This window comes from Podarcis tiliguerta (assembly GCF_965153285.1).
Source record: "Podarcis tiliguerta genome assembly, chromosome: 5".
NCBI lineage: Eukaryota > Metazoa > Chordata > Lepidosauria > Squamata > Lacertidae > Podarcis > Podarcis tiliguerta.
Window position 1 is genome coordinate 23,338,683 of NC_139538.1, and position 22,407 is coordinate 23,361,089.

Consider the following 22,407-nt stretch of genomic DNA (forward strand, 5'->3'; position numbering starts at 1 on the left):
GCAGGGATTTTTTGTTAGGAGGGGGGCAAAGTTGTTGAGCTTCTCTTGGGAAATCACAGATAAAAATGTCCCATAAATTGGGACATTGCAGGGGGAGGGGGGAGGGTTCTGCTAGGGGTGGGGGAAGCAGAACCTCAGATAATTGAGTACTTCCAATGCTTTTCAATAATATTTCAAGCCACCCCTTTGGCTACACTCATGCCCTTTGTCCCATGAAGGTCCCCCATCTCTGAGGGAACCAGTTGAGAGGAGGGAAAATTAAAGGGTTGAGATGAGGAGGCTGAGATAATTGGTCCATAATAGGGGATACCCTTCTGATAACAGGTTGGCCGGGGTGTCCCCTCACCACTCTTTAGATTTTCTGCATACCAAGGTGTTCACAGAGACAAGTCTTGCCTCTCGCACTTGCTTGTTTTTCGCCCTCTCACACGCTGCCGCTTTTTGAAGTCCTTTCTCAAGCGAGGAGCTCTGAAGGGCTTGGACTGAGGAGATAAACGGACCCGCGAGGAGGGCGTCAAAGCGGCGCTGGCTGAGGCAGCGCCCGGGAAACAGCGGGAGAGTTTGAAGGAGAGCGTGGGTCAGGGGCGCGAACGGAAGACGACCCGAGCGGGAAGCCGCTCTCGGGAACAGGCTAGCGGGCGCAAGGGGCAACAGAGCCCGCGGCAGGGAAAAGACCCAGAGCCCGGCTGGGCGCCACGTGCGAAGCGTAAAGGCTTTGGAGCGCGCGAGGAGCCCCCCATTGCAGGCGACGCCTCCGCGCTCCCTTCCACCCCCCGTCGCTGGGAGGAAGGGGGCGTGTGAGCAAGCCCAGAGAGAGAGAGCCGGCCAGTGGACACCCCACCCCTCCACATTTCTCTTTGAGGCGATTCGGGGAAGCCCAGACGCTTGGCGGGGCTCCGGCGAGCGGAGCGCGCCAAGGCTTTTCCGTTTTTCGCTTGGCGAGGCGGCCAAGCCCTCTCTCCCTCCCTCGCGCCACAACAGGGCCGGGGGGCGTGTTTCTGGTGTTCCTCGCAAACTTCCATCCTCTCACCTCTGCGGCGGCTTCTCCCTCCCTCGCAAGCCTTAGGAAGCTCGTGAACTTTTTGCCTCTCCATTTATGAGCAGGATCTCGGTGGGCGGCAGGAGAAGATGGAGGGCTATTGAGGAAGGAAGAAAGGGGGATACAGCGCAGGTAAGGACGGTCCCTTCTACTCTCTTTCGGCTGGTTTTAACTCAAGTTCGTGGCGGTGGGCTCCATCCTTTCCCCCCTCATAAAGGACTCTGCAAAAGGCCACCTGAGCACAACCCTTCAATGCATCTGATAAAAGGGAACTTTAGTTGGAGAGAGCGTATGCCATAATAAACGTGTTTTTTTGTTTAAATGCGTGGGGAACTTTGGGTTGCTGCTGCAGCAGCCTGCAAGTGAGTAGAGATTATTTCTGAGGCTGCTTTGGAGAACTTACTTGCATGCTCTTTATTTGTAATTTATTTGCTTCTTATTGCTGTGGTGCATTTTTTAAAAATGGTGTGGTGCTATGGATTTCTTTCCAGAAGCCCGGCTTATCACTGAAAGAAGTTGGGTGGCAACTGCAAAAGGAAGGATGCCATTGGTGTCATTCATTGTTTTCAAAGGGTTTTACTTAGACTAGACGCACTGAAATTAATGGACCTAAGTCAGCCCTGTCTATTATGCACACAATGGGTCTGCTCCAAGGAGGACGAACCTTGGTGACAACTTAAAGGCTGCCGGCCGGACTTTTTCTTGTTCCCCGGCCAAGCATCCCTTTGGTCATGTTACGCAATCGCTATTTTGTGCATGCAGCCGCCGGCTCCTTTCATGCAGCAGACCACATGCACGAAGAGGGAGAAAACAAGTAATTAAGAGCAGATCTCCCAACAATGTCCGTGCGTAATGACGATCAGCAACCCTGTCTGCAAAAGGACAGCGACAAATTTCTCTTGTCTGTGAGGTGAATGTTGAGAAACTTGATCACCTTGCAGAAGCTACTGTAGCTGGAATGAGATAGGATCTGGGTAAGATCTGGACTCTGCCATGAACTCACTATGCCTTATTAGAGATTTGGGGAGGAGAGGGGCTGGAATCAAAAACAGCAATCATTTCTGTTGTTGTTTTTGTTTAGTCGTTTAGTCGTGTCCGACTCTTTGTGACCCCATGGACCAGAGCACACCAGGCACTCCTGTCTCCCACTGCCTCCTGCAGTTTGGTCAAACTCATGCTGGTAGCTTCAAGAACACTGTCCAACCATCTCGTCCTCTGTTGTCCCCTTTTCCTTGTGCCATCTTACCCAATGTCAGGGTCTTTTCCAGGGAGTCTTCTCTTCTCATGAGGTGGCCAAAGTATTGGAGCCTCAGCTTCAGGATCTGTCCTTCCAGTGGACACTCAGGGCTGATTTCCTTCAGAATGGATAGGTTTGATCTTCTAGCAGTCCCTGGGACTCTCAAGAGTCTCCTCCAGCACCATAATTCAAAAGCATCAATTCTTCAGCGATCAGCCTTCTTTATGGTCCAGCTCTCACTTCCATACATCATCATCATCATCATTATTATTATTATTTCTTCCCGCCCCCATACACAACAACCCTATGAGGTTGGCTAGGCTGAGAGTGGGTGACCAGCCCCCTGTCACCTAGAGGGCTAGAAAAGCAGAGTAGGGATTTGAAGCTGCCTCCCTAACCATTTGCACTCCCTAACCATTTGCAGCATGCTAGAGCAATAGAGTCCATCATTCTAACCTTCTAGATTCTGCAATTATTATGCTAGCGTGTGAAATTAATTACTCAATATATATTACTCTTAAGGAGTGGAGTGCTTCGTACATTCAAAAGGGCTATAGAATGCTCAGTATTGACTCAAGGCTCTGTACTGGAAATCTAGCATTTACTTCCAAAATATTAATTAATCTAAAATTAACCTAGCCAAACAGTAAACACTGTTTATTCAAATATAAGACTACTCAGTGCCCCTTTAATCTACAGTTGAACTCTGCTCTGATTCTGCAGCATTAACAAAACAGGAGGAAGGGGGCACTGCTTGTAAAATCTAAAAACCGTGGAGAAAGTGGGATAAAGTTTAACTGCTGTCAGTCCTGCCATAGCTTATTAGCTTTCTTAACCACCACAGTCGTCTTCTAAACTTCTTGGTTTTTTTCTTTCTTTTTCTGAGTCCTAAATTACTTGGCAAAGAAGGACCCAACGTGTTTTTTGGCAAAGGCAAACCACAAACAGATTTATGAACACTCTAAATAATGAAAGAGTGGGCTTATTTATTTGGAACAATAGACTCAGTAGCGTGTCAGATTTCAGTTTTTAATACCTGTCAACACGAACTCTCTCCCCTCCCCACATTCACTAAAAGAAAGAAGCTGTGAAGGAATGTTATTTTCTTAAAAAACAAACAAGAAACCCCTGCAGAGTTGTTGAATGTGTGTGTTTTTTAAAAAAATAATAATACGAAGGACCTTTCCTGTACTGTTTCTAAGGCAGGCTTTATTCTAAACAAGTCCTGAGGTCAAAGATACAAATTTGTGATGTCTCATCTTGACACGATAACTTGTGTTGTGTTCTGTTCCCCACAGTTTTGTTTGTCCACGCTTGCTGTTGCGTCAAGGTCTCCATGCAGGATGGAAGGAACAGGAAGACCCAACCCCTGTTTTCTAGGATTTCTGCTTGGGTTCTGCTGGGCCGCTTTTCCTCGCAGCAGTGCGTGTCCTAAGCACTGCGCCTGCTATGTACCCACCGAAGTACATTGCACATTCCGGTATTTCACTACCATCCCAGCCCAAATCTCCCCAAATGTGGAGCGCATCAACTTAGGGTAGGTTTACAACAATATTGCTTGAATTTGTAATGTGCGGTAAGGAGAACCAGTTGCCCCCACCTGCTACAACTAACATGCCATAGGAGACTTAACTGGGGCACACACTTATCCGTGAAGCCCCATTTCATTGACTTGGAAGAGATCAAAGACCACCTTGCTTCATTCCTTGCCAATCCGTGTATCAACTTTCACTTGAATTAAGCTCTGATTCATTTGATCGACTGAGACATTAACCAAGTTTGAACTTGCCTATGATGACAGGGTGGACCGCCTGTGTGTTTGTCATCACATGAGTTTTCTCTCTTTCCCGTTTTGTTGTTTTTTCATACTGGCAGCCTTGTACCTGTTTTGGATGTGATACTAAGCAATGCTTTAGCGTTACATACAGAAGCAACAATAGGCCTGAGGCTCATGCACTTCTCTTATGATGCAGCCACAATATTATCAGAAGCAATGGTATCTAGGTTTTTGTTTTTGTTTTAAATAGGTAGAGTACATCCCTGGCAGCTCAGTGTCATGGGAATTGCAGGTCCCATGATGCTTAGCTGCCCTGACTGCTCCAGGTATAGTATTCCGATGAAAGCCTCAGGGTTATCCTATCGAATACCATAGGTATGGTATGACTGAAGAAAGGTCTGGGGAGCTGTTACTTATTTAAAGATTTTCTCTCCTTGCATTTCAGCCAAAAAAGCTCCCAAAGTGGCTTACAAGTCACTTCTTCTTTAAAAATGTTTCTGCCCTCAGATTTATGCTCTAAAAATGGACAGCACCAAAGGAAAATAGATAGGGAGGGAGAAGGAAATAAGCTGATCTGAGTAAAAGTTCTTAGTTGCAAGTGCCTCTAGTGACCAGTGCAGATGGAGACACCAAAAATGGTTGGTCTGCACTGATCATTTGCTTCTGTATCCTGTAGCGCAGGACCTCCATACTCATGCAAACTCTCCTTACCTGTCTGCACTAGGGATAGGCATAGAGTAAGATTGCAGGGGAAGGCACCAGTGTCTGATTTGGATTCAGTAAATGACTTGTGTCAATGCAGGTTCAATACCCTGTTCACAGTGCAGGTTACATTCGACAGTGCTTTGGTGAGGGGAGGCCCTGGCTCTGCCCAGTGGACCTTCTTACTACTTCCACTGAAACTTGCAAGCTAGCAAGGAGTCACTGTGACAGATAACTAGAGCTGGACATGAACCCTTATTGTGAATACTAAAGAGCACTAAGAGGTTAGGCTTTAAGGTATAAACCCTGCCTAAACTATTCCAGGGTCTTTGCTGATGACTTAGGAGGTATGCTTCATGGAAAGCTTGACAGCATTTTATTGTTTACATTGTGAATTTGTGAGTATCTACTATATAGTTTGGAAAGTTGTTGGTTTGCTGTGCTTTGGGAGCTCCAGCAGGGAAGTGGAATATATCTATTTTAAGTAAATAAAGTAACCTGTATAATCACAAGTCATAGGCATTCATTCTAGGGGTGCGCATACCTACAAATTTCCATCTGCCACTGTACTGATAAAGCTATTCTGAAAATGACATGGCAAGTTTTAACTAAAATTTATTTGCTTATTTGCAAAAGAGAGACTCTGTTTTTGTTTGTTTGTTTTGCCTTTGAACTATAGCTGACTGACTAAACCCAGATCTGGAATGAAATGTTTGTTACAGTTACAACAGTTTGGTTAAACTGACTGAAACAGATTTTTCTGGCCTGGAGAAGTTGGAGATGTTGATGTTGCACAGTAATCAGATACATACAATTCAAGACAGGACATTCTCTGGTTTGCGCCGGTTGCAGGTAAGAATGAACTGGGAATTATCCATCATTGGTTCTGTATAGAGCTGTGCCAAATTCTTACCTTCGGCCCTTTTAAAAACGAATAGCATACATACTATGGGTGCAGGTTTACAGCCTAACTTCAGTTTTAAAAGTTGTTCTCACTGCTGAACCAACTTCCCCCTTGCTTTAATGTAACATTTGAATATGGTTGACTTTTATTCTTCAGATGGTGTTTCTATTTTGCTCAATTTTTAAAATATTATTATTATTCTGTCAACAGGTCTTGAAGATGAGCTATAACAAAGTCAAAGTTATTGAAGCAGGCATGTTTCATGGTCTCATGAGTTTGGTACGGTTGCACATGGATCATAACCAAATTGAATTTGTAAACCCGAAAGCTTTCTATGGCCTCACATCACTGAAACTAGTCCACTTGGAAGGAAATTTGCTCAAGCAGCTTCACTCGGATACTTTTGTCACCTTCTGCTACCTCCAGATGTTCAAAACATCCTCCATAAAGCATATCTACTTGTCTGACAACTTGCTTTCTTCTCTGCCTCGAGACATTTTCATATATATGTCTGAGTTAGAAAGCCTCTACCTTCACGGGAACCCTTGGGCTTGTGACTGCGAAATGAAATGGTTTGGTGAGTGGGCGGAACGGCAGCCAGGTATCAAATATTCTCTTTTTATTTATATACTCAACTTGCATTTATTTCTGGAAGCATTTTTACCTTCCTCTGACAAGGATTCCAAAATGGTTTCCATAAAATAAAAAATAAAAATAGTAGGAGGTTCATGTGGCTGTTAAATAGTCCATTTGAAGCCTTTGCGGTTACTCTGTGTATTGTATTATGTGCCAGTTACCCCATAATGTAATAGCATTAAAGCAATTTAAGAACGTATTATCCATTGATATCAGAAATCACAAAAATGCAGAACCACCGACAAGGAATAAAACACCATGCTAGCCATAGTCCAACAGTCTAAGCACTATTATTAAGGGCTAAAAACAACCCACCACCATAAAAGCAGAGACTGAAATATTGCTATCAATGTTTAAATGGTGTTAAAAGCAGATACAATTATGTTAAAAGGCTTGGGAGAACAACAAAAAAATATTTGCTGTTGAAAATGCATTAATGTAGGTGGCAGGTGAGCCCCCACCCCACCCAGATAGCTTGTCCTGCAACAAGGGGATCACCAATAAGAATTCCTTTCCCCCCAATAGCTACACTCTCTACTTCATATTGAGAGGGTAAAGGTAAAGGTAAAGGAACCCCTGACCATTAGGTCCAGTCGTGACCGACTCTGGGGTTGTGGCGCTCATCTCGCTTTATTGGCCGAGCTTCCGGGTCATGTGGCCAGCATGACTAAGCTGCTTCTGGCGAACCAGAGCAGCACACGGAAACGCCGTTTACCTTCCCACCAGAGCGGTACCTATTAATCTACTTGCACTTTGATGTGCTTTCGAACTGCTAGGTTGGCAGGAGCAGGGACTGAGCAATGGGAGCTCACCCCGTCGCAGGGATTCGAACTGCCGACCTTCTGATCAGCAAGTCCTAGGCTCCGTGGTTTAACCCACAGCGCCACCGTGTCCTAGTCTTCCTCAAAAGGGCCATTGGTTCTGTTGGCAGTGCTACTTAACCAGCTATTTTCCCACAGAACATGTGTAAGAAAATACCTCAAACTGCCGGTGGTCTCCTTTAAGCTATTCTAATTTTCGCCACCACTTCAATTTTCAGTGCCCAGGAATCACAGCACCGCAACAATTGTTAGGATTTTCAGCATAGCATCGCATACCGTAAAGAAAAGAAAATCTGAGAGACCGCATCCTCCTTCAAATAAAATGTAACTACTAGGGCTAACAGCTGATTAAATAAATCTTACGTTGATCAGACGCAAGGCTGATGGTTCTGAAAAAGCACATGGATTTTGTTTTAAGATTGTGCTTGAGTGCATCACGCCTGGCACATTAGATGAAGCTTTCCCTCAAGTGTGCCTGCAACCTAGTTTTTGTACAGTTTTACTGTCATCAGTACTTGTATTCACTAAAAAATCTGATGCCAGATTAATTGGGGTGCCCTTTTTATTAAAGAAAATGTTGCAGCCTTCTTGATCGCAAATACAGAATATTTTAATGTATTTCATTTTACATTTTACAAACTTTCAAGTTTGCAGAGTCAGTCACATTTTCTTTATTAATGGAACAGTAGAGTTTGCTATATTTGAATCCATTGTTTTCATAACTAATTGTAAACAGAAGGGATTTTCTCCCTGGACTGCTCCACCAAAAGATGTGTTTGACAAATGATTCCCTGGAGAGATAATACAGAAATGAGAATTTTCACCAAAATGATTTGACAGCTCTTGCATAGAACTTCCACAGGAATCTAGCCTTTGTTCCTCTCTTGTTTATATTATCCCATAGTTATAAGAGAAAAATGCAACTTCCTCCCCCTTCTCTGGTATGTGGCAAGAAGCTTGTGTTACAAACTTCACATTATGGAGCTGCCAAAAACTTTAAATGAATAAAATAGAACAATCTCAAATAAAACTGTGTCTGGCAAAATTCCTCCCCCAAATATGTATTTGCCGCCGTTTAAAGATATAGCCACAGATAGGTTACTGTTCTGATCCTACAGCATATGTTTTTATTGCAAAAACTTGTATAAATGAGTAACAGATAGAACAACAACGTGTTCTAATATATTTCCAATTACAATACCAAGTAGAAAAATGGAATACCTCTTAAAAATGATATGTTCAACTCTTGTTTGAAATAATTTGAAACCCATGGTGGAAGCATTCCTAACCAGTGGGGTGGGAGAGTAGATATTTTCTATCATTGGGAACTATTTTGTTGCTAGACCGGTGGTGGGCAAGGAATGAACAGTTTTCTGAATGCAATTATGCATTCACATGCCCTTTAGAAAGTGGGGGGGAAATCTAGGGCCAAGAACATGCGCATTGAAGCAAGATGGGAACTAGAGATAACACAGGACCGAAGTTCAGATTCCAACATAAACTTTGGGCAATGGGCATTAAACTTTTAGCCTTACCCAAATCTGTCTTCTCTGTTCTTGTTTAATTTTTCTAATGTCTACATCTAGCATCCTCTTGCCCCTGTGCTCATTCTGAGGGCTGAGTCCTAGGCCTTTGTCCTTGTTCTGGTTCCTTTCCTTCCCATTCTGTAGTAACCATGGCTAATCATCAATTACTGTACTGGCTGGCTCCTAAACAGATCCAAATGATTGCTGACTGAGGTCTGTCGTATTTCATGGACACCAGAAATATCTACCAGCATAATAGGACCTGTTGCTTTTATGCGTGAATCAGTCAAGCAAAAATGATTTTTACCGTTTCTATCTCCTTTCCAGATGTTGTCAAGTGCAAAAAAGACAGAGGTGTTTCTGGTGTTCTGCAATGCCCATTGTGTGCCAATCCTGGAATTTTTAAAGGCAAGCAGTTAAGCAGCATGCAACCCTCAGATTTTAATTGTGTTAAGCCAACTATAGACCCAGCCTTGAAATTGAAAAACATCACTGCTCCCGATGATGGTGGCTTTACGTCAGTTTCTCCCAGAGATTTTATGGCTCCCATAGGATCCATGGTATTCAACATGACAGACCAAGCTGGAAATCGAGCAAACCTGATCTGCAATGTGCAAAAGCCTGCAAAGATGTCTCCAGTTACACTAAACAAAATCGACAACACCACAGTACTTGAAGTATCCTTGTCAACATTCCTTGTGTGTAGCATTGACCACGAGTATATTCAACAGTTGTGGAGCATCCTGGCCCTTTACAGTGATTCTCCGCTAAAACTGGAAAGGGAACTGTTATTGACAGAAGTGCCTTACATCAGTTATAAGTACAAGCAAACAGATTCCAAAAACGACGAGCTATTCACTGATGTAGAAGCTGAACTGAGAGCTGAGCCTTACTGGTTGATGCAGGAAGAAGTTTCATTGCAGCTGGACAGGACTTCAACCACTCTCAACACTCTGCACATCCAGTATTTCACAAATGCTCAAATTGCCCTCCCAGCGAATCTCCCAAAATCAGAACGGCAAAACTGGGCCATGATCTTACAAGAAAACACCACAATAACTGAATATACTGTTTTAGTAGGGGGGTCTGTGGAACTGGACTGCCAAGCGCTTGGAGACCCTACCCCTGTAATTGAGTGGGTATTAGCAGATGGGAGCAAGATTAGAGCACCATATATTAGTGAAGATGGGAGAATCGTGATAAAAAAATCTGGAAAACTCATGTTGCGTGCAGCAGATAATTTTGACAGTGGCGTTTATCACTGTATAGGAACCAATTATGTTGATGCTGATGTCCTGACTGTTAGGATTACTGTGATAGATCCTTATATAGAACACAGCCATTTAAATGGCCCTCAATTTTCCATATTTTTAGGTGACACACTTCACCTTCCATGCCCGTCTACAGGTGCCCCAGATGCCCCTGTTACCTGGATCTTACCTGAGCACATGGTTCTTCACCACTCTTCAAAAAACAAGCTTCTTTTTCACAACGGCACATTAAAAATACAAAGATCAACAGACCGGGATGGTGGTTACTTCACGTGTGTCGCTGCTAATAAGTATGGCGTTGATATTTTGGTTTACCAAGTAGTAGTTGAAAGGAATTTGAACAGGACACAAAAACTCGATATTCAGCTAGAGGATGAAGCAGCAGAAGGATCTGGCAATGAAGAGTACAAAGTTACCACCAAACCTCGAAATCCTTCATCTGCCAGGCAAACCCAAGTAACCAATGAGGAACCCACTAAAGATTCATATATAAATCAGCCCACGCAGAACAAAGCCAGTGCCAATCGCAAAGAGATTTACAGGCGCAACAGGGACAAGACGAACAAACGGTTTAGAGGGCGCCTGAGGCAATTTGATCCTTCCACTAGGAGAATTGATCCATTGCGCTGGGCAGCATTTTTGGAAAAAACGAAGAAAAAAGCCACTTTTCCAAGAAAGCAAGAAAACGCCACAGCAAAACCAACAGTAAAGGTTCTGTTGTCCTCAAAGACTTCTGAAAATCTGGAAGAGACATCTGGAGATGATATATTTCCAGAGGAAGGATTTATTCTACTAGCAACTAAAAGACCTGCGATATCCACTCTGAGAGAAGCCTCTGGAAATGTAGTGACAGCAGAATTTGGAAGCATGTCAAATGATTTCCGTTCTTTGGCAACATCCAGCATGGTTACAGAAACCACAACTCCAGTAACCAGCCCAGTGGTTATGAATTACAAGACACCCAAGAACCAGAAGTTACTTTCAGAACTTAAACTTGAAAAAACTTCTCTCGAAGCCTCTCAAACACTATCTACCAACATGGAGCCATTAACAACACCATCTTATAGTCCACTAAGTACTTCTAAAGAAGCTTTAAGTACTTTTCAGAGCTCGATATCATCTGGGAGAAACAATTTGCATCTAAAAGCCACACCAACAATTACACCAGCAATGAATATTACCAAGAGTACCCTGTCTGCAGCTACCCACAAAAATACTGAAAAACCTGATTTATTTACAGAGGCAACTGAGAAAGTATCAAAGAAACCCAATCACCAGGTATCTCTAGTGACAGCCAATGTTCCTGATGATGATGTATTTAGTCATATGCATGCTTACAGTACACAAAAAATAGTGCCTCGGTTACCTTCAAGCTCAACCATTGTCACTCACCAGCAGATTAAGGTAGTTGGGGGTGCTACAACTCACAACCCACCACTCCCCCCCAGGCAGTATAGCAGACGAAGAAAAATCTCTAATAGAAGACGAATAATTAGACCTGGCCGTATTTCCAACATTGCAGGTCGTAGATTTGCTTTTGTTAAATCACGGTTTGCTCAAGCAAGTACAACTCTACCTCCTCCTGTAGAAGTGAGCACACCTGCCTTATCTCCTCCCAACAAATCTGTTGAACAGACTGTCTCTCAAGCCCCTGTTTCCACTTCATATAAAACTCATCACCCAGAAGCAACAACTGCAAATCAGTTTTGGGCATTCTCAAGAAACAAACTGGTTGCAGCTGAAGAGCATACAACTTCAACAACAATCCCCTTCTATCCTGAAAGCACGCAAGTTGTATCGCACAGAGAAGCAAAATCTGGTGCAGCATTACAAGGAATCACTGACGCAAACCCATCATTTAGCATCAGACTCCCAACAGCAACTATCCATAGTCCCAGGACTGGCATGGAAACCACATCTGCCATGTCACCTTTGGTTATGAAATCTACCCTTTCCGCTCTTGGAACTAAGGCCTCTTCCGTTGTTTCAACAGGGGGAATTCCTTTGCATAATTTCTTTGGAAGCAATGATGCACAAAAGCAGCTACTGGAGGAGGAACCCAAGTTGCAAACAAGCAGAGAACCCTCACCTAGAGTATCTGTTTTGCCTCTCCAAACTACAGTTCCAATGCCAGCATACACAACATCACCCACATATAAAAGTGCTGTTTCAAAGACTGAGAACCGAACTGACGATCCCCTAATTCAACCCACCAGTGACAACATGATGGTAGTAAAGCTAGTCCCCCTGCTATCGCTTGATGCTACAGAATTGCCATCTTCAGCCTTTGCCTCCAATCTTACAACTGTTCTAGGAAAAGAAACAGATGCCGCCACCAGCATCCTACCAATTCTCTTTCCAACTACTACTGTCCGTGTTAAAACTAACGTTGCCAGATTCAGAGCGTTAAGACCAGGCAGAAGGAGGGGTCAGAGGAGGAGAAGGCCTCTGAAAAATCCCGTGTCTTCATACAGAAACATCATTCTCAGCAAAGGTTCTGCTACGGTGTCCCAAAAACCCACGGCTTCTCCTTCTTTAACAACAGCTGAAAGCATAAGGGAAGCTGCCAGCCCCCTAACAGATGAACTGTTTTCAAAATCCACTAGTATGGATGCCATTAGAACTACACCACGGACACCCAGTCTTGGCACAACTGACACAGTTGCAGAGAATAAATCCACACCAGCTACTCAGATAAGGAATATCCCTACCGAAAATATGGTCACTACTGAGATAGCAGTGGGTAACTCGTCTTCTGAAAAACCTGTGACTGTGATCCCACTCACTGTATCGTTCTTGGACACAGCCAGCACAATCTCAGCGATACCAGGCACATCCTTGGTAACACGGGCACCAGAGTCCAGCAGACTAACTCTGGCTACTACAGTGGGTGCTGATAAGGAATCAGAACAGACTGTAGGATGGGAAGCTAGCAAAAAAGGCCAAACAACAAAAGCAGCTTTTTCTCTTAAAACTGAGATAAGTACCCAAACTCCTACTAATGCAAGATACCCCAGCACACAGTCTCCTAGCCCATTAGCACCCCAAACAACGCTCATGCCGGCTATCACACCAACCACTGCATCTCCCAGGCAGGGGGAACTGTCTTGGCAGGAGGCTGCAGAAAGTGGCAAAACTTTCACGGTCAGCACATTGGGCAGATTTAAGTCCCCACAGAGCTCCACTCAATATACTCCTTTGTGGACGAAGGATAAGAACAATCAGGTGAAGAATTGGGCTGAGAAGACCATAGACCAGGAAGTCGCTACCACCAATCAGATAACCTTAGATTTGTTCCACCAACGCAGGGGGGCAAGACCCAGGATAATTGGAGGGAAACTGGCAGCGTTTACTGTCTTGGCTAATTCAGATGCTTTCATCCCTTGCGAAGCCAGTGGGAACCCTCGGCCAATAATACACTGGACCAAGGTATCATCAGGTACGTTTCTCAAGTTTACATGGAATATTTCTTTTTCCTTTTTTATATATACACAAGATACAAGCTAGGATATAGTGTGGGCAGTATTAATATCTTAAGAATGCTTATAGCCCTAGGGTTGGGTTTTGAGGGTGCAATGAGAACCATTGTGTTGTAGAGATTCGTGTGTTGGGCTAGGACTGGGGGGACTCTGGTTCAAAAGTGTGTGGCCCTGGGGCAGCCATGCTCTCTGCAATAGCCGCCTTCTCCACCAGGCAATTGTGAGGACAAAATGGAGAGCGGGGGGAAAGAGACACATGTATTACCCTGAGCTCCTTAGAGGAAATGTGGTTTTATAAATACAATCGTGCCTTTGAACACAGTTGTAGAAATCCTTTCTTCTTCCATGGGACTTGAAAAGCAGGATTGGGGAAGGGGCATCACTCAGCAATAGGGCTGGGCGATATATCAATATATCACCCAAAACCAGTTTGAAGTCCGTATTGTGATATTGGTTTTGTAATTTTTGACCTGGCAATATTTCACAAATCGTTATCTCTGTGTGTGTGTGCGCGCTATGCAAAATTGACGATACAGGAGAAACTGTGAAGCCAGCCAGTGCCTCTACATAGCTCCATCCTTATTTCAGACTGATATATCATGATATTTTGCTGGGGATATATCACCATGTTGAAAACCAGATATCGCCCAGCCCTACTTAGCAGTAGGGTATGTGCTTTGCATGTGGAAGGTCCCAGGGTCAACCTCTGTGATCTCCAGATACATGTGGGAGAGGCTGCTGCTTGCAGAGCTACTGCCAGTCACTGAGTTAGATGAGCCAATGGTCTGACTCTGTATAAGGCAGCTCCCCATGTTCTTATTCTCATGCAGGGCTGCAACTCTGATGACTTACCTGCATTTTACTTCTACTTACTATATAACTCTACATACGAAAGGATAATTTGACATTACCGTATTTACTCGAGTCTCATGCGCCATTGAATCTAACGTGCACCTCAATTTTCAGAACCTTGAAACCAAAAAAAGTATTTGCTGGCAAATGTAAATGTGCCATCGAATCTCACGTGCACCTTAATTTTCGCAACACAATTTGGCCAAAAAAGGTGAGCATTAGATTCGAGTAAATACGGTAGTTTATTAAAGTGGGGTTTTTAGGATGAAAAGTTTAGAAAACGGATGAAGCACAAAAGCAATAGAAATGCAGTAAAACAAACCAAAATAAAAACCATTTGACCTGCCAAGCAAATCAAAAAAGTAAGATTTTAATACAGAGATTAGGCTAATTTTATTTCCATCTCTTTCAACTAGGGGTTGATGCGTCAAAACACAAGCGTGATAACAGATTTGAGGTTCTTCCCAACGGGACTCTCTCCATCCAGAACGTCAACATCCAGGACCGCGGACAGTACCTCTGTGTGGCTGCCAATCAGCATGGCTCCGACAGGCTTCTTATCACATTGTCGGTGGTGACTTATCCACCTCGAATCCTGGAGGGAAGGTCCAAAATTATTACTGTTCACTCTGACAAGCCAGTAGCCCTGAAATGCACTGCCGAAGGCCGTCCCATTCCTACCGTATCATGGATCCTTGCAAACAAAACTTACATCTCAGAATCTTCTATGGGAAATGAGGCTGTTTCTGTGCAAGCAGATGGCACGCTGGTGATAAAGAAAGTCAGTGTTTACGACAGAGGGATTTACACATGCACAGCAAGCAATGCAGCTGGTTCAGATACAATGACGGTGAGGCTGCAAGTTATTGCTGCGCCACCCATTATACTGGAAGAGAAGAAGCAACGTATGTTGGAGAATATTGGGGGAAGCTTGAAGCTGCCCTGCACTGCCAAAGGAAACCCACAGCCCTACGTTCACTGGGTTCTCTTCGATGGAACAGAGGTGAAGCCTTTGCAGTATATAAATGGCAAATTTTTCCTTTTCCCTAATGGAACCCTTTACATCAGGAATATCAGCCCTTCTGACAGTGGGAATTATGAATGCATAGCCACCAGCTCCACTGGCTCAGAGAGGAGAGTGGTCATCATCCAGGTAGAACATAGCGATACAGTCCCCAAAATCACCGTTTCATCTCAAAGACTGACTCAGCTGAATTTTGGGGACAGGTTGCTTCTGAACTGCTCAGCTACAGGGGAGCCAAGACCCAAGATAATATGGAGATTACCTTCAAAAGCTGTTGTTGATCAGTGGCACAGGTAGGTCTCGTGAAAATCGCAGCATTACTTATTTGCTTGATTGTTGTTGTTAGTCGTTCAGTCGTGTCCGACTCTTCGTGACCCCCATGGACCAGAGCACACCAGGCACTCCTGTCTTCCACTACCTCCTGCATTTTGGTCAAACTCATGCTGGTAGCTTCGAGAACACTGTCCAACCATCTTGTCCTCTGTCATCCCCTTCTCCTTGTGTCCTCCATCTTTCCCAACATCAGGATCTTTTCCAGGGAGTCTTCTCTTCTCATGAGGTGGCCAAAGTATTGGAGCCTCAGCTTCAGGATCTGTCCTTCCAGTGAGCACTCAGGGCTGATTTCCTTAAGAATGGATGCGTTTGATCTTCTTGCAGTCCATGGGACTCTCAAGAGTCAAATATGGTGGCTAATCAAGTTGCTTGATTAGCCACCATATTTTTCCATGTATAACACGCCCCCCATGTATTTTGGGTGGTTCCAAATTGAGAAAATGGGGGGAGATTGTATCCATGTATAAGGCGACCCACAATTTTGAATATAATTTTTTAATAAAAAAAAACCCTAGTCCTATACACGGAAAAGTACGGTATATTGTAACCACTGGATTTCACATTGGATAGTGTTGTGCTGGAGGAGAACGATAAGCTTCTGGGACAAATGAACTGTTCTGCCTTTGTGTCAAAGAGGGCTGAATCAAACAAGTGAATTTCTTGACACCCTTTGCTGAGCTGCTCTGGTACTTTGGTATGAGGGGTGTCGAGCTGTCATTTGCTGAGTGACTTGCAGAACAATCCAAACTCTCCTTACACCAGGCTGTGGAGTGGTAGTGGTTGAATTTGATGGAAGTGTTTCTCCAGCCAACTCTGCTGGCTAAGTCAGCTCTGACCTTTCTACCCAGATGCTGTGAGGGGCACGACTGCAGATGCAGTTGTGGTCTTGGCATTCCTTTAAACTCCACTAACAGGTGTGGAAGCTTTGGACTGCACCTTTAGATGCCAGAGCAGTACAGTGCTACAGTATTTAAGAATGAGACTGACGATATAAGGGTTGAAGCACATTTCACCATACTGTTCCAGTCCAGTTCGGGCTGTCTTCACCACAGCCACTTCAGGGACAAGCAAGGCTCCTATGAGTTCTTGTTTGTAAATGTATTATTTCCATTAAGACCTCATTCCTAGGTTAGGTGGTTGCAGCTCCACAGCATCAATATAATAGTATTTTATTTTATTTTTATTTTATTTTGGACGAGTTTGCTTTAACTTATAGTAATACAGTCCTGCCCAACATTTTGGCCACTAACCATCAATTTTGTTCTTAAGTGAAGCCAGTGGTTTCCATATTAGAGCTTGGCAGTAACAAATCTTGTGATCTCTAGACTGACCTAAACAAAGTGTCTAAATCCAAACAGATTGCAGATCCCTGGAGTCTGGTCCACATAATTAACATCTGCCAGCTCTCTGCAAGGCTTCCAAACAGAATGAGCGGAGGAGTGATATGTTTGCACTTTCCTGATCCAAAACTAGTGCATGTCATATGAAGAACAAGTAGGCTTGCAGTTCGCTCTTACATTTGACAAAGGAAATTTCCCACCAAGTCAAGCTGTACCTATAGATGGAGTGAGAGGGGTTTCCAAAGGCTTCCACACAACCTGGAATCCTGCACAATTCTGATATAAGCCTTTGCACATACATCTATGTGTGTAGCCCCCCCTCACCTTTGCGCAGAACTTCACACAATATGCACAGTTGCCATGGGAGGAGTTGCTTGATGCAGCCGTACTCTCCACTCATGACTCCTGAAGAGGACTCAAAGGAACTTCCAAATGCTTCTACTCAATGCACTCATATCTTAGCTTGTCTTTAATGTCATTGAGAATCAGCAGTTTTACAGTTACGGTCTCCGTATTTCTTGGCATATAAGGTTCTGGTTGTGGGCTTCCCATAGGCATGTGGTTGACCGCTGTCAAAACAGAATTCTGGACTGGAGGGGCCTTTGGCTTCTCCCAGAAGGGCTCTTCTTATGTTCTTAAGCAGGCATAGGCAAACTCGGCCCTCCAGATGTTTTGAGACAATTCCCATCATCCCTGACCGCTGGTCCTGTTAGCTAGGGATGATGGGAATTGTAGTCCCAAAACATCTGGAGGGCCGAGTTTGCCTATGCCTGTTCTTAAATATACCGGACTAAATACCTTTCCTTTCTCCCATTGCTTTTCAGAATGGGGAGTCGAATCCATGTGCATCCCAATGGATCCTTGGCTGTTGAAAGAGTCACAGAAAAGGATGCTGGTGACTATATATGCGTGGCTAGGAATAAAATGGGAGACGACTTGATCCTAATGAAAGTCAGCGTGACAATGAAGCCTGCAAAAATCGATCAAAAGCAGTATTTTAAGAAACTGGTGCCTTACGGGAAGGACTTCAAAGTGGACTGCAAAGCTTCCGGTTCCCCTGAACCAGAGATATCTTGGAGTTTGCCAGACGGCACAATGATCAACAACGTGATGCAAGCAGATGACAGTGGGCACAGGTCTCGTAGGTACACCCTGTTTGACAACGGGACACTGTATTTCAACAAGGTGGGAATAGCTGAAGAGGGCGACTACACGTGTTATGCTCAAAACACACTTGGGAAAGACGAAATGAAAGTGCACATAACAGTGCTAGCAGCGGCGCCACGGATCAAGCAGAATTCCAAGACCTATGCAAAAGTCATAGCAGGAGACACTGCAGTTTTCAACTGTGAAACCACTGGTCAACCTAAGCCGAACATTTTCTGGTTGTTGCCTTCCAATGACATGATTTCAGCTTCCAATCACAGGTATTTTCTTCACATTAATGGATCCTTGTCCGTCACAAAGGTGAGGCTCATAGATGCTGGAGAATACATATGTGTTGCTCGCAACTCTGGTGGAGATGATACAAGGCTTTATAAACTTGAAGTAATCTCTAAACCGCCTCTCATCAATGGGTTGTATACAAACAAGACTGTCATTAAAACAACAGCCATAAAACACTCAAAGAAACAAATAGACTGCAGAGCTGAAGGAACGCCCATACCCCAAATCATGTGGATTATGCCTGACAATATTTTCTTAACAGCCCCATACTATGGGAGTAGAATAACAGTACACAAAAATGGGACTCTTGAAATTCGTAACGTAAGGTCTTCAGATACGGCAGAGTTTGTCTGTGTGGCACGTAACGATGGCGGAGAAAGCATATTGGTGGTCCAGCTGGAGGTGTTAGAAATGCTTAGGAGACCAATGTTCAGAAATCCATTTAACGAGAAAGTAATAGCAAAGGCTGGGAAAACTGCCTTTTTGAACTGCTCTGTAGATGGAAACCCGCCTCCCGAGATAATCTGGATGTTACCCAATGGAACAAGGGTTTCCAGTGGTTTTAGAACACTCCATTACTTCTTGGGGGACAATGGCACCCTTGTCATCTACAGTCCTTCCAAAGCAGATGCAGGCAAGTACCGGTGTGCTGCTAAAAATAAAGTTGGCTACATTGAAAAGTTGGTCATATTGGAAGTTGGCCAGAAACCCACCATCTTTATCCACCCAAGAGGAACAATAAAAAGCATAAGCGGGGAACCGTTATCCCTTCACTGTCTTGCTGGCGGAAGCCCCAAGCCAAGCATAATATGGACAACTCCCAATGGTGACGTCCTAGACCGGCCTCAGATTAATGGGAGATATATGTTACTGGAAAATGGCACCCTCGTTATCAGAGAAACCACCATCCATGATAGAGGAAGTTATGCATGCAAAGCTCAGAACTACGCTGGTGATTCAACGGTAGTTGTTTTTGTAATTATTGTGGCACACCCGCCACGGATTACAAACAGACCGCCAAGGAATATCCGCACAGTGGCTGGGGTACCAGTTCAGCTTCACTGCATGGCACTGGGAATACCCAATCCAGAAATTACATGGGAGCTGCCTGACCACTCGTTACTTTCCACAGGCAGCAAAGGCCGGCCATCTGGAAGCGAACTTCTCCACCCACAAGGAACATTAGTAATTCAGAATCCAAAGCTGTCAGATGCTGGCATCTATAAGTGCATGGCTAAGAACCAGCTTGGCAGCGATTCCACTGTAACATACGTTCAAGTTATCTGAGACGAGAAATGCAGCCTGAACAATTGATAACAAAGGCTAATCAGGAGCCAAAGTTTGGCTTTCGAAGATGTTTAATCAAAAGCAGTCATGTCAGATGCGTTAAAATTGCGACTCTCAGTTTACAGTAGACACAGTAACAGACAGAAAGATTTGGAGAAAAATTGTATCATGTTCCGATATGAATATATTAGAGGTATTTTTAAAGCGACATTGAGAACTTAAGGCACTTACATCTTGACTAAAGACAGTCAAATGCATCGCAATATAACTTGAAATATTTAGTGCAAGGATGGGTTTGTTAAAAAGTTGTTTCTTACTTCCCATTTGGTAGTAGTACAAGAAGTATGAAATATACGTAAAGAAAAAAGAAGAAATGGGATGGCTGTTCGTTACCTTGTGGACAAATATGAATATTTTGTATCTATCTTACCATTGTTGTTTTTAAACAAAAAGGTGCTGCCAGTTTTGTAATACTGAAATTTAGTTCTTTCACGCGGGAGTCCTTTTTTGTGGGGCAATGGAAGAACCAGTAGAAAATAGTTTGATAGGGTTGTGTGTGTTTTATTTTAAAGACAATATGGATTATTTTTGTAAAATAAAAAAGCAATCAGATCTGCATATAAAGAAGTGCAGATGTATAATTGCCACTCAGCTGCTAAACATTTTACATAAAAAAGAATAAAGTGCCTTTAAGTTTAATAAGTATGCAATGCATGAGCAGAGACTGAGGAGGAAGCAGTAGGACAGTGTACTTTTCTTCTTGCTTGTTCTGGGCACCTGGAGGCACTTTGGCTGAAAAATTGATGCAAAGAAAGAACCTTTGGTCTACTCCAGCAGAATACAGCTGTCTCCAAGAAATTGCGCCGGGTACCTTATTTATTTATTGTAAATATTTTTATATTGCCTGTCAATTATATTCTTAGGGCAGCCGCAAAAGACATCTGTTTATATGTGCCACATAGGACAGAACTTTGACTCTAGTGATATAAGGCTGTGCTCTGTCAGAGTAGGAGAACTCTGGATCTCAGACCGCAGTCTGTGCCAAGACCCTTCAGGCACAGAACTCCCACTGCATTATAGACTGCTGACCATACATGATTCTCTGCATCTAGCTTGTTGCAGAACAGGTGAATATGCAGCTTACATGGCACAAATCTTGATCCACCAGCCTAAGCTGTTGTGTGACACTATCCCTCCAAGAGGGAAAGCAAGAGTTAGCAACCTTTTTCTACATGCTTAAGATGCTAGCTACTTTATTGGGACCTTAATAAAATTCATACTTCAAACCTCTTTTAAGAAATGTGCATTTAACTGGAAATCTGAAAATGGCATACCTTTTCCTGGTACGTCTATATAGGAACTTGTGGTTTATTCTTACTGGCTGCTTAAAAACACACACGAGGATCAAAATGTAGCAGCCCAGACCTAGATATAGCTTTACTTGCTCCACTCCTGGATCCGAATGCATGTTTCACTTATCTGATCTTGACTCTCTGCCAAGGCCAAGAGATTATGGCAACTCCCTCACACTGCAAATATTACAACCACTATCATGCCAGTTGACTATGGGCAAAACTATAGCAGGAACAGCCTTTCTCCTGATGGAAATACAGTGGTACCTCTGGTTACATACGCTTCAGGTTACAGACTCTGCTAACCCACAAATAGTGCTTCAGGTTAAGAACTTTGCTTCAGGGTGAGAACAGAAATCGTGCAGAGGCGGCAGCAGTAGGAGGCCCCATTAGCTAAAGTGGTGCTTCAGGTTAAGAACAGTTTCAGGTTAAGAATGGACCTCCAGAATGAATTAAGTACTTAACCCGAGGTACCACTGTATGCTGTATTCCCAAATTTGGTCCTTGCTGGGTCGAGGACATCCAGAACCTGAGCAGATAACAGGAACACCTCGACAGTATTTTCCTTTGTTCTGCAGTGAAGGATCTGTTTGGATGCAAAACTTTCACAATATCCAAGAGAAAAAGAGTTCCACAATTGTGAGCAGCACAATGTAATAATATTACCCAATCATGTGAAAACAGAATGTTCTGGTGTGATTTTTTAAGGGTATAGAGCACTGGTAGGGAACCTATGGCCCTCCAGCTGTTGTTGAGCTCTTATCATCCCGTCACTATGGCCAGTGGTCACGGTTGGCTAGAGATGTCGTCCAACAACAGCTGGGCGGCTACTGGTCTAGAGCAATCACAACCTGTCCTTGGCCTCTGCAGTCAAGTTCCCAATCTGTAAGAGCTGCGTCAACCAAGGTTGAGAACCTGTGACTCTCTAGATGTTGTTGGGCTCCAATCCCCATCAGCCAGCATGGCCAAAGGCCAGGAAGCTATAGTCCAAAAACATTTGGAGAGCATCATCCATAATTGTTATATTGCTCTAATGGAAGGTTCATCTTTTGCTTGATCCACGTAAAGAGAAAATTAGGCTTTGCTAGCCATGTGTGTACAGTAAGCCCGCAACTTACATGCATTACTAAGTTGGTAAAGACTGTTCCAGATGCATTTGGATGTGGCTGTGTGGGAAACAGAATACTGATCTGACCCCAGGGCTGTCTTACCCATAGGCGCTAGGGGTGTAGGGCACAAGGGCTCTCACAGGCGCCAGGTCGAGAGTCTGGGGCCTGAGAGTTGAGTCTGAGGAAGAGCCCGCCAGTCGGTCGGAGTGGGCTCTTCTGCTGTGGGTGGCCCTGCGCCGTGAGTTTGGAGGCGGCCGGCTGGCTCTGCCCTT

The 22,407-nt window shown here is 44.0% G+C and overlaps 1 protein-coding gene across 3 annotated transcripts; it reads left to right on the forward strand.

Annotated features, from left to right (window-relative positions):
* The first annotated feature begins 611 nt into the window (after nucleotides 1-611).
* IGSF10 (immunoglobulin superfamily member 10) lies at nucleotides 612-20,964 on the forward strand. Of its 3 annotated transcripts, none has more exons than XM_083442497.1 (7): nucleotides 612-1,171; nucleotides 3,575-3,813; nucleotides 5,435-5,607; nucleotides 5,870-6,260; nucleotides 8,970-13,352; nucleotides 14,661-15,561; nucleotides 17,766-20,964. In XM_083442497.1, exons 3-7 carry the CDS (start codon nucleotides 5,536-5,538, stop codon nucleotides 19,672-19,674), a joined length of 7,656 nt encoding a protein of 2,551 aa, XP_083298623.1. In that variant the 5' UTR covers nucleotides 612-1,171; nucleotides 3,575-3,813; nucleotides 5,435-5,535; the 3' UTR covers nucleotides 19,675-20,964. The 3 variants fall into 3 exon arrangements, with proteins under 3 accessions (XP_083298623.1, XP_083298621.1, XP_083298622.1); XM_083442495.1 differs by having other exon boundaries at nucleotides 5,478-5,607; XM_083442496.1 differs by lacking the exon at nucleotides 612-1,171 and adding an exon at nucleotides 1,189-1,401 and having other exon boundaries at nucleotides 5,478-5,607.
* Nucleotides 20,965-22,407: the final 1,443 nt, after the last annotated feature.

Bases quoted from the DNA above. Each gene is read 5' to 3' on its own strand.
- IGSF10 (XM_083442495.1), top strand. From the start codon at position 1,097: ATGAGCAGGATCTCGGTGGGCGGCAGGAGAAGATGGAGGGCTATTGAG. The intron at 5,608-5,869 runs GTAAGAATGAAC...TTCTGTCAACAG, and splicing joins CTGGTTTGCGCCGGTTGCAG to GTCTTGAAGATGAGCTATAA. The intron at 6,261-8,969 runs GTATCAAATATT...TCTCCTTTCCAG, and splicing joins GTGGGCGGAACGGCAGCCAG to ATGTTGTCAAGTGCAAAAAA.